Genomic DNA, 14,012 nt, shown 5'->3' on the forward strand with positions numbered 1-14,012 from the left:
GGCTCCTTCCGGGTCCTGCTACTTAGCTTCTTGAAGCCTCAATTTTCTTGTCTTTAAGGCCCACACGTAAGGAGGGTCGTCTAGGGCCAGCCTTTGGCATGATGATTCAGGTGGTTGGATTCCACATAGCTGACCATGAAGTTCGAGACCCAAACCCAGTGGCTAGAAAAATACAATGGGTACATGTATGTTCATGCCCAAAATCCTAAAAGGAGGAATTGTAGCATGTTCATCCCTCATAGGGGTTTTCTTACTTTCCCCTTCTCTCTGGCAAGCACACATGCCCCTCTGTCAAAATTAAGCAACAAGTCTAGCATTATGCCTTACATACATGACGCACTTAATAATTTTTTTTAGAGGTTTTTGCTATAGGGCATGTGCGCTTGCCAGACAGACAGAGACAGAGAGACAGAAAGTAAGAAATCACCCCCCTGGAGGGGGGGGGGTGGGGAGGAAGGCCATACCTCAATCCCTTCTCCTCCATTCTCCTCTCAGGATTTGGGGCACACACGCACACGTGCCCGGCTTGAGTTTTAAGCCACCAGGTCCGTGACATGAACTGTAGTTGACTACATGAGAGTCCAGCTACATAGCCATTACACTAACTGCTGGTCCCCACTTAATAATTTTTTGTAGAATTGCATAAAAGAGGTTTCTTTCAATAATTCTGGGTCATGTACTCAACAAGTAGTCATAAAGTACTTGAGGTATTTTAAAAATGAAAATTTTTAATGTATGTTCAGAAGCAGAAATAAAAGAAGATATTTACTAATTTAAAATTACAATGAAAGTTTCTCTTTTTCTCTCATAGAAAGGTATTTTAAAGTTAGTCTTGGGGGACCAGCAGGTGGCATGGTAGTTAAGACACTCCCACATGGCCAACCAGGGTTTGAGCCTTGAATCTGGTGGCTTGCTTTCTCACTTCCTCTCTCACTCTCACCCTCTGTCCCTCTCTGGTCAAATTAAAAAAATAAATGAATGAATAAATTAAAAATAATAATTATTATTGAAAAAAATAAAGTTAGTCTTGGACAAGAAAGGCAGTCCTCACTTTGCACAGTTTTAATATGAATAATTTTCGGTTATGTTTCATTAAATAATTCAAAACAAATGGGGCTAGCTAGTGGTGTGGTGGTTAAGGGGCTGGATCCCACATGGCCTACTGTATGGTTTGAGTCCTGGACCTGGCCACTTGAAAAATGTGCTGGGTGCACGTGTGTGTGCCCCAAACTCCAAGAGAAGAATGGAAGACAAGGGATTGTGGTGTGGCCATTCCTCTTGGGGGGATGATTCCTCTCTCTCTCTCTCTCTCTCTCTCTCTCTCTCTGTCTCTAGGACATGCCCTGAAGCAAGAAACTAAAAAAAAAAGAAACAACAAAAAACACCCCACATAATTTGAATGTTAGTTGCCTCAGTGTTTTAACTGTAATTGCATAAAGTATCACAGTTTCTTCAGTTCACAAGTTACAATGTAAATAACAGATGACATTGTTATAGAGTTCTTCCCACATCTGTCAGTGATCGGTCACTGCACATCTGTTCTTCAGTTCACACGTAGACAACTAATAATGTAGTGATGTCACTTCTTTGTATCTTAGCAGTAGATAGATACTACAGCAAAATAACAGAGTTGTTAGAATGCTACTACTGTTGGCTGATTCTTTTGGTCACCATAATTCTCTTCAAGATTTCAATAAAACGTGAAAATGTGTTTTTTATCACTGAGAACAACTTCATTAATCCAGCCAATGGACCTAGCTGTTATTTCTACTTTTAAAGCCCATTATCTCACACCGACTTTTGAATAGACTATTTATACCACAACTGGTGATCATGCAGTTTCTTTATGTGAGTTCTGGATGAAATATGGCATGAAACATACAACTGAAAATATCCAAGCATCATGGCAGGAAGTAACAGCAAGTAATATGTGTGCAGCATAGCGGACATTTTTAGCATACTGTGCAAATAACTTTAGAGGATCTGAATCATTCAGCAATGAAGTTACAGGAGAAATAGCTGACTGTGGGAATGTGGACACTGCTACTCTTAGAAACCCTAGATAAGCTGCCAGAGAAACTTAGTGAAAGCAAACTTATCCACATAAATGAGGAAAGTAATTTGATCAAAAGAGTGACGATGCCCCAGAGGAAGTGATGCTGCAATAAACATCACATTAAAGGAATTCTCATAAATATTTCATGACACCAAAAGCACAAAAGATAAAAATTCGGAAACTGATTCAAACTCAAAAAGGAGTGTGACAATTCACTGATGCATAGAAAAGGGGCTTGCCTTGTATCAAAGCTGATGCTATGAAAACAAAACAAAGGCACTGCTGGAATTAACCTTGATAGGTTTGTATATAAAAATGATCAATATTTCTAATGTTTAAAATTACAGTATGCTAGGGCCAGCAGGTGGTATGGTGGTTATGGTATTGGACACTCCCACATGGCCCACCATAGTTCAAGTCCTGGACATGGTGGCTTGCTTTCTCACTTTCCTTCTCGCTCTCTCTTTCTCTCTGTCTCTCTCTGGTCAAATTAAAATAAATGAATGAATAAATAAAATAAAAATAATAACCTTTAAAAATTATAGTATACTGAATAATATTAGAAATAATAATAGTTTTACAATTTACATTTTCCTATATATTTGTAATCTATAGCAACTATACTTAATTTTTCTTTTTTTTTTTTTTTAGAGTGAGATTTTTGCTATAGGGCAAGTGCACTTGCCAGAGAGAAAGTGAGAAATCACCCCTCAGGGGGTATGGCCACACCACAATCCCTTTTCCATTGTCCTCTCAAGATTTTGAGTATGCATGCACATGCATCCAGCATGAGTTAGCCACCAGGTTTGGGACTTGAACCATGGGCAACTATGTGGGAATCCAGCGATGTAACCATTACACCATCTTCTGGTCCCAATTTTTCTTTTCTTAATTACCAGAGGGTATTAGCACTCTCTTGACAGAGCTGGAGAGACAGAAAGAGAGGGAAGGAGAAAGTATTCTCCAACGGGTAATGGGCCACAATCCCTTCTCGTTCATTTCTCCATCCTGTCAGGATTTGGGGCATGTAGGTATATGGGCCTGGCCTGTTTTTCAGGTTCTTGAAGCCAGGATTTGAGCCATAGTCAGCTATGTAGGAGCTGACTCTCTAAACCACCAGGCTATGGGGCTGGCCTCCTACTTAATGTTTTGAGAAAAGATTTTAAATATCTTTTGGAAGAACAATCATAACTTTCTTCCATTGATTATTAAGACTTTAAAAAATATTTTTATTTGCTATAGGGAACATGTACTCACCAGAGAGAGAGAGAGAGAGAGAGAGAGAGAGAGAGAGAGAAAGGGAAGAAAGAAAGTGAGAAAGCAAGCCAGTAGGTTCAGGACTTGAACCATGATTGGCCATGTGGGAGTCCAGCACTTTAATCACCATGCTACCCGCTGGTCCCTAGACTCTTTTACTCCTTTGCATGGTTTCAGATATCATGGTCTTTTTTTTTTACACTCATTGTAAAATCACTGTGACGTTGCGATTTATAAATGGAAGTACATATTTGGTCTTCCTCTACTTTTTGGCACACAGATCCCCTAACTCTTGGAATCTTCAAAATGACAAATGTATTTTTATACAATAACAGGATGAGTAATGGCGAGGGGCTGTCGGATAGCTTCTGCACAGGGGTTGATTGTTCAGAGAGACAACCAAGTGATTAGAGGTTGGGACTTTCAGTTTTAGTCCCTGATCTCTGGGGAGGAGACAGAGGCTGTAGATTGAATTAATCACCAATAGTCAATAATACAATCAACCATGCCTACACAATAAAAAACTCCATAAAAACCTGAAAGAGTGGTTCGAAGAGCTTCTGGGTTGCTGAACAGTGGAGGTGAGAGATGGTGATGTAGTCAGAGAGGATGTGGGAGCTCTGGATGCTCCTACAACCTTACCCTCTGTACCTTTCCATGTGGCTGCTCGTCTGTATTCTTTGTAATATCCTTAATGAACTAGTTAATGTGTTTCCCTGATTTCTGGAGCCATTCTAGCACATCACTGTACCTAAGGAGGGAATCACAGGAACTTCCAATGTATAGGTCAGATACATCCAAGACCCTGACTTGTCATTGGTATCAGAAGTAGGAGGCAGGAAGTCTTGTGGGACCAAGCCATTTATTTGTGGGATTTGATTCTGACTCCAGATACACATGTCAGAATTGAATTAAATTGTAGGACATGCAGTTGATATTCACAGAGAATTGGGGAATTGGTTGGTGCAGGAACAACCCACACATTTTTGTAATCAAAAGTGTTCTGTGCTGAGTGTCTAATGTCCAATAGAAAAAAAAAAAGGTTTTTCCTATACAATTCCATACCACTGTGCAAAGCAAGAACCTTCTGCATTTACAAGAGAACATTTTTGCTGTATCATAGGTTACACTGAATTAATAATTTAGCGCCTGAAAGTATTCGGCATCTTTGGATCACAAAGAAGAGCTAGTAGGCATAAACCACACGCTCCTCAATGATCTCTGAAATTCCAAACTTTTACAATTCTGTTGTTAGAAGACTCAATGAAAGCTATGTTTTAAAAAATCACTTAAGGTGATTTAATACAAAAGTCTGCTTGAAAACAGTTATCCCATTTAATCAGATTATCACTGGCATTTGCAACAACGAGTAAAAAGAAAAATGATCAAAGATTACCTTTTAATTTTTCTAGAAGTAGTATCTCTATAAGTGCGCACATTAAAAGTAAAAATAGGTTGCAGAGAAAGTGTAAAGTACTTTAAAGCATTGCTTCCCAAACTTCAGTGTGCCTGTCAATCAGTAGGAAAATTTGCTAAAATGCAGATTCTGAATCAGTGGTTTGGGGTGGGACCCAGACTCACATTTGTAAGCTGTGAGGAGATACAGATACCGCAGGCTGGGGGACCACACACTGAGTTGCAAGGCTGTAAATAAAGTCCTTGCAAATATTTCAAGAGTAACATTTAAACAAACACACGGGACAGACATGTCGACAACAGCTAAAATGCATATAAATGCAGCACAAGATGTACTTTGGTCACATATATTAATAGATCAGTATGAGTGACACTGTTAGAAGTAACAGTATTCAAAATCAAACAACAAAAGTATTAATTTAATTTTCTAAAGACATACTCTACACTCTTCTTTAGTCTTCATAATTACTCTTGGCTGGGAAGCTATTACTGAACTATTATTCCCAATTACTTGGATAGTAGGGTAGAGTGACTGTGAATATTACATAGGTAACTTATAATTTCACCATAATATAATTTATGACTGTTAGGTACTGTGAAATCTGCCATTCATATACACGCTAATGCACATAAAAATAAAAGGCTTTGGGTTTCACATTTATTATTTTTAACTCTTAACAAAAATAATGTAATTCAGTGAAAAATATTCAGAGAGAATTGGGCTTCCATGCTAATGTGGACATTTAATAGCCATAGTTAAAGGCATACACACACGCCTGGGGTGTTTTTCAGACTGCTTGGTCTGTAACTCACACCATGTAGTCAGCCATGTAGGATCCACACCACTGGCTGACGCACCTACAAGGTCGTGAAAATGACATTGGGGCTGCACAGCAGAAGATTCTGGGCCTATGGTCCGGAATTTCAGCTACTCGATGCCTCAATGAGGTACATTCTATTTTGAGTGATTTTTTTTTTTTCAAACTTGCCCCTTAAATGTATACTTCAAATTTTGTCTACCTTTTCTCTTGGGAATTCAAGTTCTACTTCTCTCACTATACTGATCTCCCTCTCCTCAAAATCTTATTATAGGTGATACCCAGAGCTGACAGAATCAGAAGTGGGAGGAACACCTGAACTCTTAATACCCGCTGGTTCTGAATGGGTACTCCTGTGTACACAATGAATTCTTTGGTAACTTTCTGGATAGGTCCATTATATTGGCTTGTATCAAGTATACTCAGTCAAAGCACTGATTTTTCCTCAATCTCCTATGAATCTCCATTAAGTTCTGGTGGATGTTTCACAAAAGCATGTGTTCTGTCCACTCTTAAATATTGCTTCTGTCATCCAATGTAAGTATTTCTTCTGTCATTGTGGCATCTGAGAATTTATAAGAATGCCCTTCTCCCTACATAGACACCCACAATTCTGATTGGTGTTTATAGGTGCTCTAATGTCCAGTCACTCATCCAACTTTTCTGGAACAAGTCTTTTGTCTAAGCAACTGAAAGCTGCTGACACCCAACTGATTGTTCTAAATCTGTTCCTTTTGAACATATCGGATTACCTGAAAAATCATGACATATTTTTTCTGTTTCTCTATGCAAGTCATTAAACAGCTTAGCTTTCTCCACAGTTGTAATTCGACTACCAAAAAAAATTGCAAGGAATGTGATTAAACACTGGTGGTAACATAAACAAATCTGACTAGCTCTAGTTTGGGATGTTGTGCAGAGCCAGGCTGCAAGGCCCCACGTGGCTGCAGAGAAGGAGTCAGTTTGAGTGGTAGGCTGTTTATTTTGAGGCACAGTGTGGCATGGGGAATTTGTCTTCAAAGAGCTAGGGTAACTAGTTTATATATGAAATGTAGACATAGTGGCAAAACACCAATTGCCATCATCCCTTACTAGTGAAGTTGGATTTGGTTTCTCCCGAGTATTGACCCAAATAAGAAAGATTAGTACCTAAGAGTATAATTAGGAAGAATCTTCAAAAAGTATTAGATTGATAAAGATGATTTCTTTTGTGTATCCCCAGAGAAAGTAATCTCGATTCCATACTGGAGAAAATGGAAGTAACTATAGAGACATCCTGGATAATATCATATTAAAATATTAAAAATGGTTGAGACTTTTACTGTTCCCCAAAGTCTGAATACTTGAATTTTAAATTTTCCAGACTGTCCTATCCTTTACAAATTGAGCTTTCCAGGTCAGTAGTTACTTGCCAATTTGACAGAGGATAGAAGAGAAGGGGAGAGAGAAGGGAGGAGAGGCAAGAGGGACAAGTTCACTGTCTTGACTGTGATGGTGGTGATTTCAAAGCTTTATGTCTTGATCAAATGCCAGATGAGGGGTGTGTGGAGGAGTGGGGCCTAGGGAAAAACATTTGGAGGAGGGATATGGAGACAGCATGGAGGAGGGATACAGAGGCAGAGCATTGATGGGATGGGGAGGTGTGGTGTTACCTGTTGAAGATATTTTGATCAACTGGACTGGGGAGAAATGTTCACATATTGAAATGTTCACTTTGTAAGCTAAACAATGAGATTGAATGCATATAAAAACTTATATATATACATATAAAATAAAAAAAAAACTTGTCACACTGTAGACTTTAAATATTGCATAGTTTGTTGGATGTCAACTATATCTAATAAAACATTTTAAGTGAGGCTTTCCCTCCCAAGGATACCTAAATCCTAAATTAAGGATTTTTAAAATCTTCACACAGACGTGGGGCAAGATCTTGATAAAATAGTCTTACATATTTTCAGAATGCAGATAGTTTCTCACTTTACCACCACATTGTACACAAAAGTATTTTTAGGAAACACTGGTAATCATATATCGTATATAGTTCTTAAAGAATTGTAAATCAAATGTTAATGGCAATATAAAATTAAAAATAAGTTCCTATCAAATAAATGCAACGTCGGGAACCAGCAGTTAGCATAATGGCTGTCGCTGGACTCCCACGTAGTCAACTGTGGTTTGTGTCCCAGACCCGGTGGCTTAAAACTCACACCGGGCGCGTGTGCGTGTGTGCCCAAGATCCCGAGAGGAGAATGAAGGAGAAGGGATTGTGGCGTGACTATCCCCCTGGGGGGTGATTTCTTGCTTTCTGTCTCTATGTCTCTCTCTGTCTGGGGGGATAAAAACTGTATAATAAAAAACCCCCCAAAAAAAAAAAAAAAAAGTAATGTATTTTATCCTAAAAAGGCAATGTTGGACTTCTATCTTAAAGTTTAAAAATAATAGTAGGTAAAATATATGATTTTCTCCTACACTGTTGTTGGAAATGTAAATTGGTCCAGTCACTGTGGAGAACAATATGGAGGTTCCTCAACTAACTTCAAATAGAACTACCATATGATCCAGCAATTCCACTCCTGGGTATCTATCCAAAGGACAGGAGAGCACTCAGTCGGAAAAGTGCTTGTATAACTATTTTCATTGCAGCATTATTCATGATTGCTAAGACTTGGAACCAACCCAAATGTCCATAAACTGATGAATGGATTGAAAAATTGGGGCACATATACTCTATAAAACACTATTCAGCCATAAAAAACAACAAGGATCTGGGATTTGATAGAAAGTGGATGAATATGCAAGATATATTGCTGAATGAAGCAAGTCAGGCTACGAAGAACACTGTATGTCTTCACTTAACATACACCGACTGCACTCTATAGTAGAGACTGAAAGACTGGAGAACATAAAAGTCTTAAAAATTGTAATGGACACTAGAAACAAAGAGGAAGAGTGTAGGAGAGGAAACTTGGGGGAAAATGGAGAGGTAAGAAACTTGTGCGACACAGATAAAGTTTATTATCTGTTGACAAGGATGTGTGTAATAGTCTCAACTGGGCTGGACTGAGGTGTAAATCATGCTGGGTAAAGTCTCTTCACAATCTAAGTGATATATAGTGATTTAATGTAAGAATAATAATAAAAAATAAAAGTAAAAAAATAAATACAAATAATGTTAGGTAAAATATATGCTTTTTTTCTTTGACTTCTAAAATACATTAAGATCTCTATATATCAAATATTACCAAAAGTAGAATGGTAACATGAATACTGCAGAGTTTTATAAGAATTGATTTGATTTGGCAAGAAACATTCAAGTGAACTTAGAGCTGCTACTTAGTAAAAATGTAAAATTAAATACTATCTGGAAAATACCTGCAGGAATCTAGGTAATCTCTTTGCTTTTCAAAGATTTATGGCTAAATATTTCTCATGATATAAGGTAGTAGGATTTTGGTGCAATGTTCTGATATAAAATCAAATTATATATATATATATATATATAAATATATACACACACACACAAATATATATAACTAAATAAGTTACAGTTTAAAACAAGTTTACTTATAAAGAAGATTATTGGTATCCCCAGTACAAAATGTTTTGAAGTAGACAACTCCAAACATCCTCTCATTTCTAACTTTAGAGAGGCTAACTGATATGAAGTGCTGGCACTTACTTTCCAATTGTATTGGGCAGCATTGTCAGTTGATTGTCATCTACTTTGAGAGTAGTTAGTTTTTTCAACAGTCCTAAAACAGAGAAGAAGGTTTATTAATACATAAGCATCAATTTATGACAGAAAATGTGATACAAAAAAATCAAAAGAATCACTTGTGATGACTGGCACGCTGAATGGGAGCACTCTGCTTTTATTTAACCATAAACTAGTATTTGTGTGCAGTCTAGTTTTGACTTTCTGGTTGCAGAAAATCCACATATATCAATCAGAGCTAAAGAACATTAATACAGACAAGTAAACAAAACAGACAGCTCCACAGACACCTGAGTTGACACTAATACTGCTACATTTCCCTTTTATAGCCTTCAGCAATGGACCACCAGTCATTTTTCAAGCCAACTGTGATTTAATACTTAATTAACTTGAAACCATTAATAACTAGCATTTTCTGTTTTGATATATATTTAAAACAAAACTGAATTAAGCCTAATAATGAAGGAATGAAAATCAAGAGATTGCAATGCAGTGGTTATGATTATGAACTTGGAAAACTACATCTATTTTTTAAATGAATTTATTTTACATTTTTTCACTGAACATCATCACAGCATATAAAATGCAACTTCCCATCCAGAATACACTGTATAGTGGCTTAATCATACATGTTATTGTCAACAAATAATTTTCCATTTCTTGTTTCTTGTAAATATTTTTTCACCCTATTTCTCACCCTCTGCCATTTCCCATCCTCCTCCCACACTGTCTCTTGGTATCTGCAGTTGCTTTCATTCCTTTTTTATTTTTTTTCCCCACATTTCATTGGTTCACAAAATATCTTAATTAACCTAAGTACTTTCAATAGCAAGTTCGTCTGATATATACTTATCTCTGAACACATGTTGACTTCAAGCATGAAACTCTGTGAGTAGAATGAATTATAGTATAAAGTAGCACCTAGCCAAGGCTATATAGCTTACTGTGGTCATTAAATAGGTATTTTTTAAAATATATTTTTTAATTTCAAGAAAAGCAGTTTTAGCTTTAATAAATCAAAATTTAAAAAAAATGTTAAGAGAACTTTGCTTAAAACTTAAAGCCAGGAAACAGGTTAGGATTCTGTTTAAATAGTAGGTACATGGACCTGTCCACAACTCAAGAGAAGACAAAAATTCTTAACTCTGTAAAACAAAGCATAGAAGAAGATCAGTAATGTTTTAGTCAAAAGTTATGAAATTCTTTTTTTACCAGTTTAGATTCATGTACTTAATCTATCTTTTGTTGTGGTCCAATCTTTCCATTTAAATTCTGGAAGATAACATTCAACTCTGGACTTGTTCCTACTATTAAGCTAGCCATTTTCTTAGTTGTTTTTGAACTCTTATATCTGTGTGTCTGACTTTAGTTTTCCTAAGATAGCACTACTTTAAGAACTTCTTGGAGAACTGGTTCGGTGTTGATAAATTCTTTCAGGTTTTGATTATATGATAATGTTCTTATCTTCTCTTCCCATATGAAGGAAATTTTGCTGGGTATAGTATTCTTGGTTGAAATTGTTTTTCCCTTAATACTTTGAATATATTTTCCCATTCTTTACTTGCTCACGTTGTTTCTGATGAGAGATCTGCTGTTAGCTTGATGGGATATCCTTTGTAGGTAACTTGATGCTGTATCTTGTCCTTGTCTGTGGTTTTGGTCAATCTGATTATAATGTGTCTTGAAGAAGATCTTCTTGGGTTGATCCTATCTGGGGTCCTTTGTATTTCTTGAGTCTGGATCTTTGAATGCCTCTCTAGGTTTGGAAAGTTTTCTTCCAGGATTTCATGGAATAGATTATCAATGCCATTATTAGTCTCTTCACTTTCTGGGATACCAATTATCCAGATGTTTGGACATTTAATGACAACTAGTATTTCTAGTATATTATTCTCATTTTGGGGGGGGGCTATTTTCTCAGTCTTTGTGGTGAATTGTATTAGTCCAGCGATTCTGTCTTATACATCTGAGATTCAATTTTCTTTATAATCTAGTCTGCTTTTAATACTTCAAGGAAGGTTTTGACTTCCCATGTTATAGCCTTTATACCCAACAGTTCCATTTGATTCTTTTTTATGGTGTGTATTTACTTTTTCAGCTCTCATAAGAACTTCCTCATCTCCTGGAACTCATTGGCTATTTTCTTCTGGAGTTCATTGTCTCTTTTCTCTTGCATCTCTTTTAGCTTTGTCCCTATGAATATTCTAAATTCTTTATTAGACATTTCTATGAGTTCCATTGTACTGTCTATGGATGAAGAGGAGTTATTATTTTCCCTTGGGGAAGAGGTATTTTCTTGGTTTCTCATATTTCTTGTGCCTCTATGGTGATTTTTAAACACCTGATGTGTTATTCTTTTCTTCTTAATTTCTAGAAATTCAATCTGAGCAATCAGAGGCATGAGGGAATAGATGATCTGCAAACTCTTTGCCGTTTTGTTTTTCCCCCATTGTGTAGCAGATTCAGTGGGAATTAAGGAATATGTTGACCCTAATAGTATTCAGCTGCTTGGCTATGTTTCACTTAGAACTGTCTAGACACTCAGGGCATGGAGACTGAGCAGCAAAGTGATAAAGTAAAAGAAAAAGGATAAGAAAACATGGAAAGAGAGAGAGAAAAAAGAGAAACAACAACAACAAAAAGCAACAAGAATTTTATTCGTTTATTTTAAAAAACAAAAAATAAAAAACATGCAGCACGCGTGCACACCATGTGAAAGCACTAGATATCAGCTCCCATGGAGGACTCAGCTCTTTTTGCCTGTCTTATATGGGAGAGGGGAAAGGGGACTATTAGCAAGATAAAGGAATATTTCAGAGCCAAGAAAATACTTTACCTTAAAATATTAAAAAAAAGAAAAACTTTTAAAATAAAAAGACAGAGACATAGAGACAGAAAGAAACAGAGAGAGACAGAGAGAAGGATAGAGGGGGCTCTACCTGGGTGAATTCTCATCTGAAAATCTCCATTTCTATTACTCCCTGAAAGCACTAGATCTCAGCTCCTATGGAGGATACAGTCTTCTGAAGGCCTGCCCTTTTTGCCTCTACCAGGAGAATTCTCAGCAGAAAGTCTTCATTTCTCTTATCTCCTGAAAGCACTAGATCTCAGCTGCCATGCAGGTCTCCTGACTTCATACTATTTTTGATATTATAAATTCTTGACTTGGACTAGCAATAAACACAAACCTTGCAATTTTGAGTATACAGGTGGAGCTGGCCAAGAATTGAAGTTGCAGCTATTTATCTTTCACTCCCTGATTTATGCCCTCCATACTCTTATGGCTTGCTCTCTTTCCAAGGTTTTAATAAGAAATGATAACACAGTAATTGAAGAACAGTTGCATTTGGCATAATCAACTTCCTTATGCAGCGTAATCTAACCCATAGTATCGATATGGTGTAAACTGCCAAAATCCAAGGGCAAAGCATTAACACTTGGTTACTTTTGGTTTTACATGGGACTACACATATAAGCTATAGACTACTAAATTCTGCAGAGGATTTGTTCTGATGAATATAGTGAGTTTTGGGGTTTCTTGTTTTGAAAAAAATGTCCAATTAGGCAAAATTATGCAGCTTCTCTTAATAGAAAATTTCTAGGAACTTTTAATATAGTAATGCAACAATGTGACTCTCCAAAGTTATTGTGTAATTCCTGTGTGTGTGTGTGTGTGCAGTGTCTGCAAAGCTAGCATGTTGTGAATACGCTTTGAGAATTACTACTATAGGTATGTCTGCCTCCCCTTCAAATATTCTGAGGATTCCTTAAAGGCACAGAGTAGGTCACAGAGAATCTGAAATAAAACTGTTGTTACACTTTAAATTTCAGTATGTTCAGTTACAAATTCTTCGCAAGCATTCAGAATCTCTACTCCAGTGGAGAGAGTGTTATCACTATCAGACTGCTATGAGGAAATAACTACATTTGGAACTTAATATGTCAGCTTGAAAACAACAGCACCTGAGAAAGAGGACAATTCACGTTGTGACAATTTGTCTGTGAAGCTTGAACACCCACTGCCATATTCATCTGTGTTCAAAAGGTGATTGAATCATGTTAAGCTTCTCTAGTGTGCATGTTAAGATATCAACCTTTGAAATATAAAAGACGTTTGAGTTTATCAGTCATGAAAAGAAATGGGAGTGTGTATTACAGCTAAGTCTCTTACGACTTCATGGGCCTAATCAGACTGTTGCTTCCTGCCCACCTGTGGAGCTAGAGGAGGGTCTCAACATTACTTAAGTGGATCCCAAGAAGTTTTGGGCTGGGTTACAGATAACCAAGCAAACAGGAGGAAGCCAGGTTGCAAAGCACTCTGAAAGAGGATCACAGTCCTCAGGTCTGAAGGAACAGGGAGAAACCCCCGAGGCATGTTAAGAACTATGGCCAGAGGTTGATACAATAGGTTTTTTTCTGTAAATTGGAGGAAAGGCTCTGACAAGAAGCATCTGTCAAGTGGTTCTTCTACAGCTTTAAAGGTTGAAAGCAGTTAGGGAACCAGCAGTTAGCATAATGGCTATGTCGCTGGACTCCCACGTAGTTGACCGCGGTTCGTGTCCCGGACCCGGTGGTTTAAAACTCACGCCGGGCGCATGTGCGTGCGTGCCCAAGATCCCGAGAGGAGAATGGAGGAGAAGGGACTGCGGCGTGACCATCCCCCCTGGGGGGCGATTTCTCGCTTTCTGTCTCTATGTTTCTCTCTGTCTGTCTGGCGAGCGCACGCGCCCTACAGTGAAAATCTCTC

General features: G+C 37.5%; 1 protein-coding gene across 1 annotated transcript in view; it reads right to left on the reverse strand.

Annotated features, from left to right (window-relative positions):
* LRRC7 (leucine rich repeat containing 7) overlaps positions 1-14,012 on the reverse strand; it is a 543,267-nt gene that overhangs the window by 113,508 nt on the left and 415,747 nt on the right. The window contains exon 11 of the mRNA XM_006167144.1: positions 9,230-9,302. Within this exon, the coding sequence (XP_006167206.1) occupies positions 9,230-9,302 (73 nt within the window). The remainder of the gene's footprint in view (positions 1-9,229; positions 9,303-14,012) is intronic.

Source organism: Tupaia chinensis, unplaced genomic scaffold, assembly GCF_000334495.1.
Source record: "Tupaia chinensis unplaced genomic scaffold, TupChi_1.0 Scaffold144529_1, whole genome shotgun sequence".
Classification (NCBI taxonomy): Eukaryota; Metazoa; Chordata; class Mammalia; order Scandentia; family Tupaiidae; genus Tupaia; species Tupaia belangeri.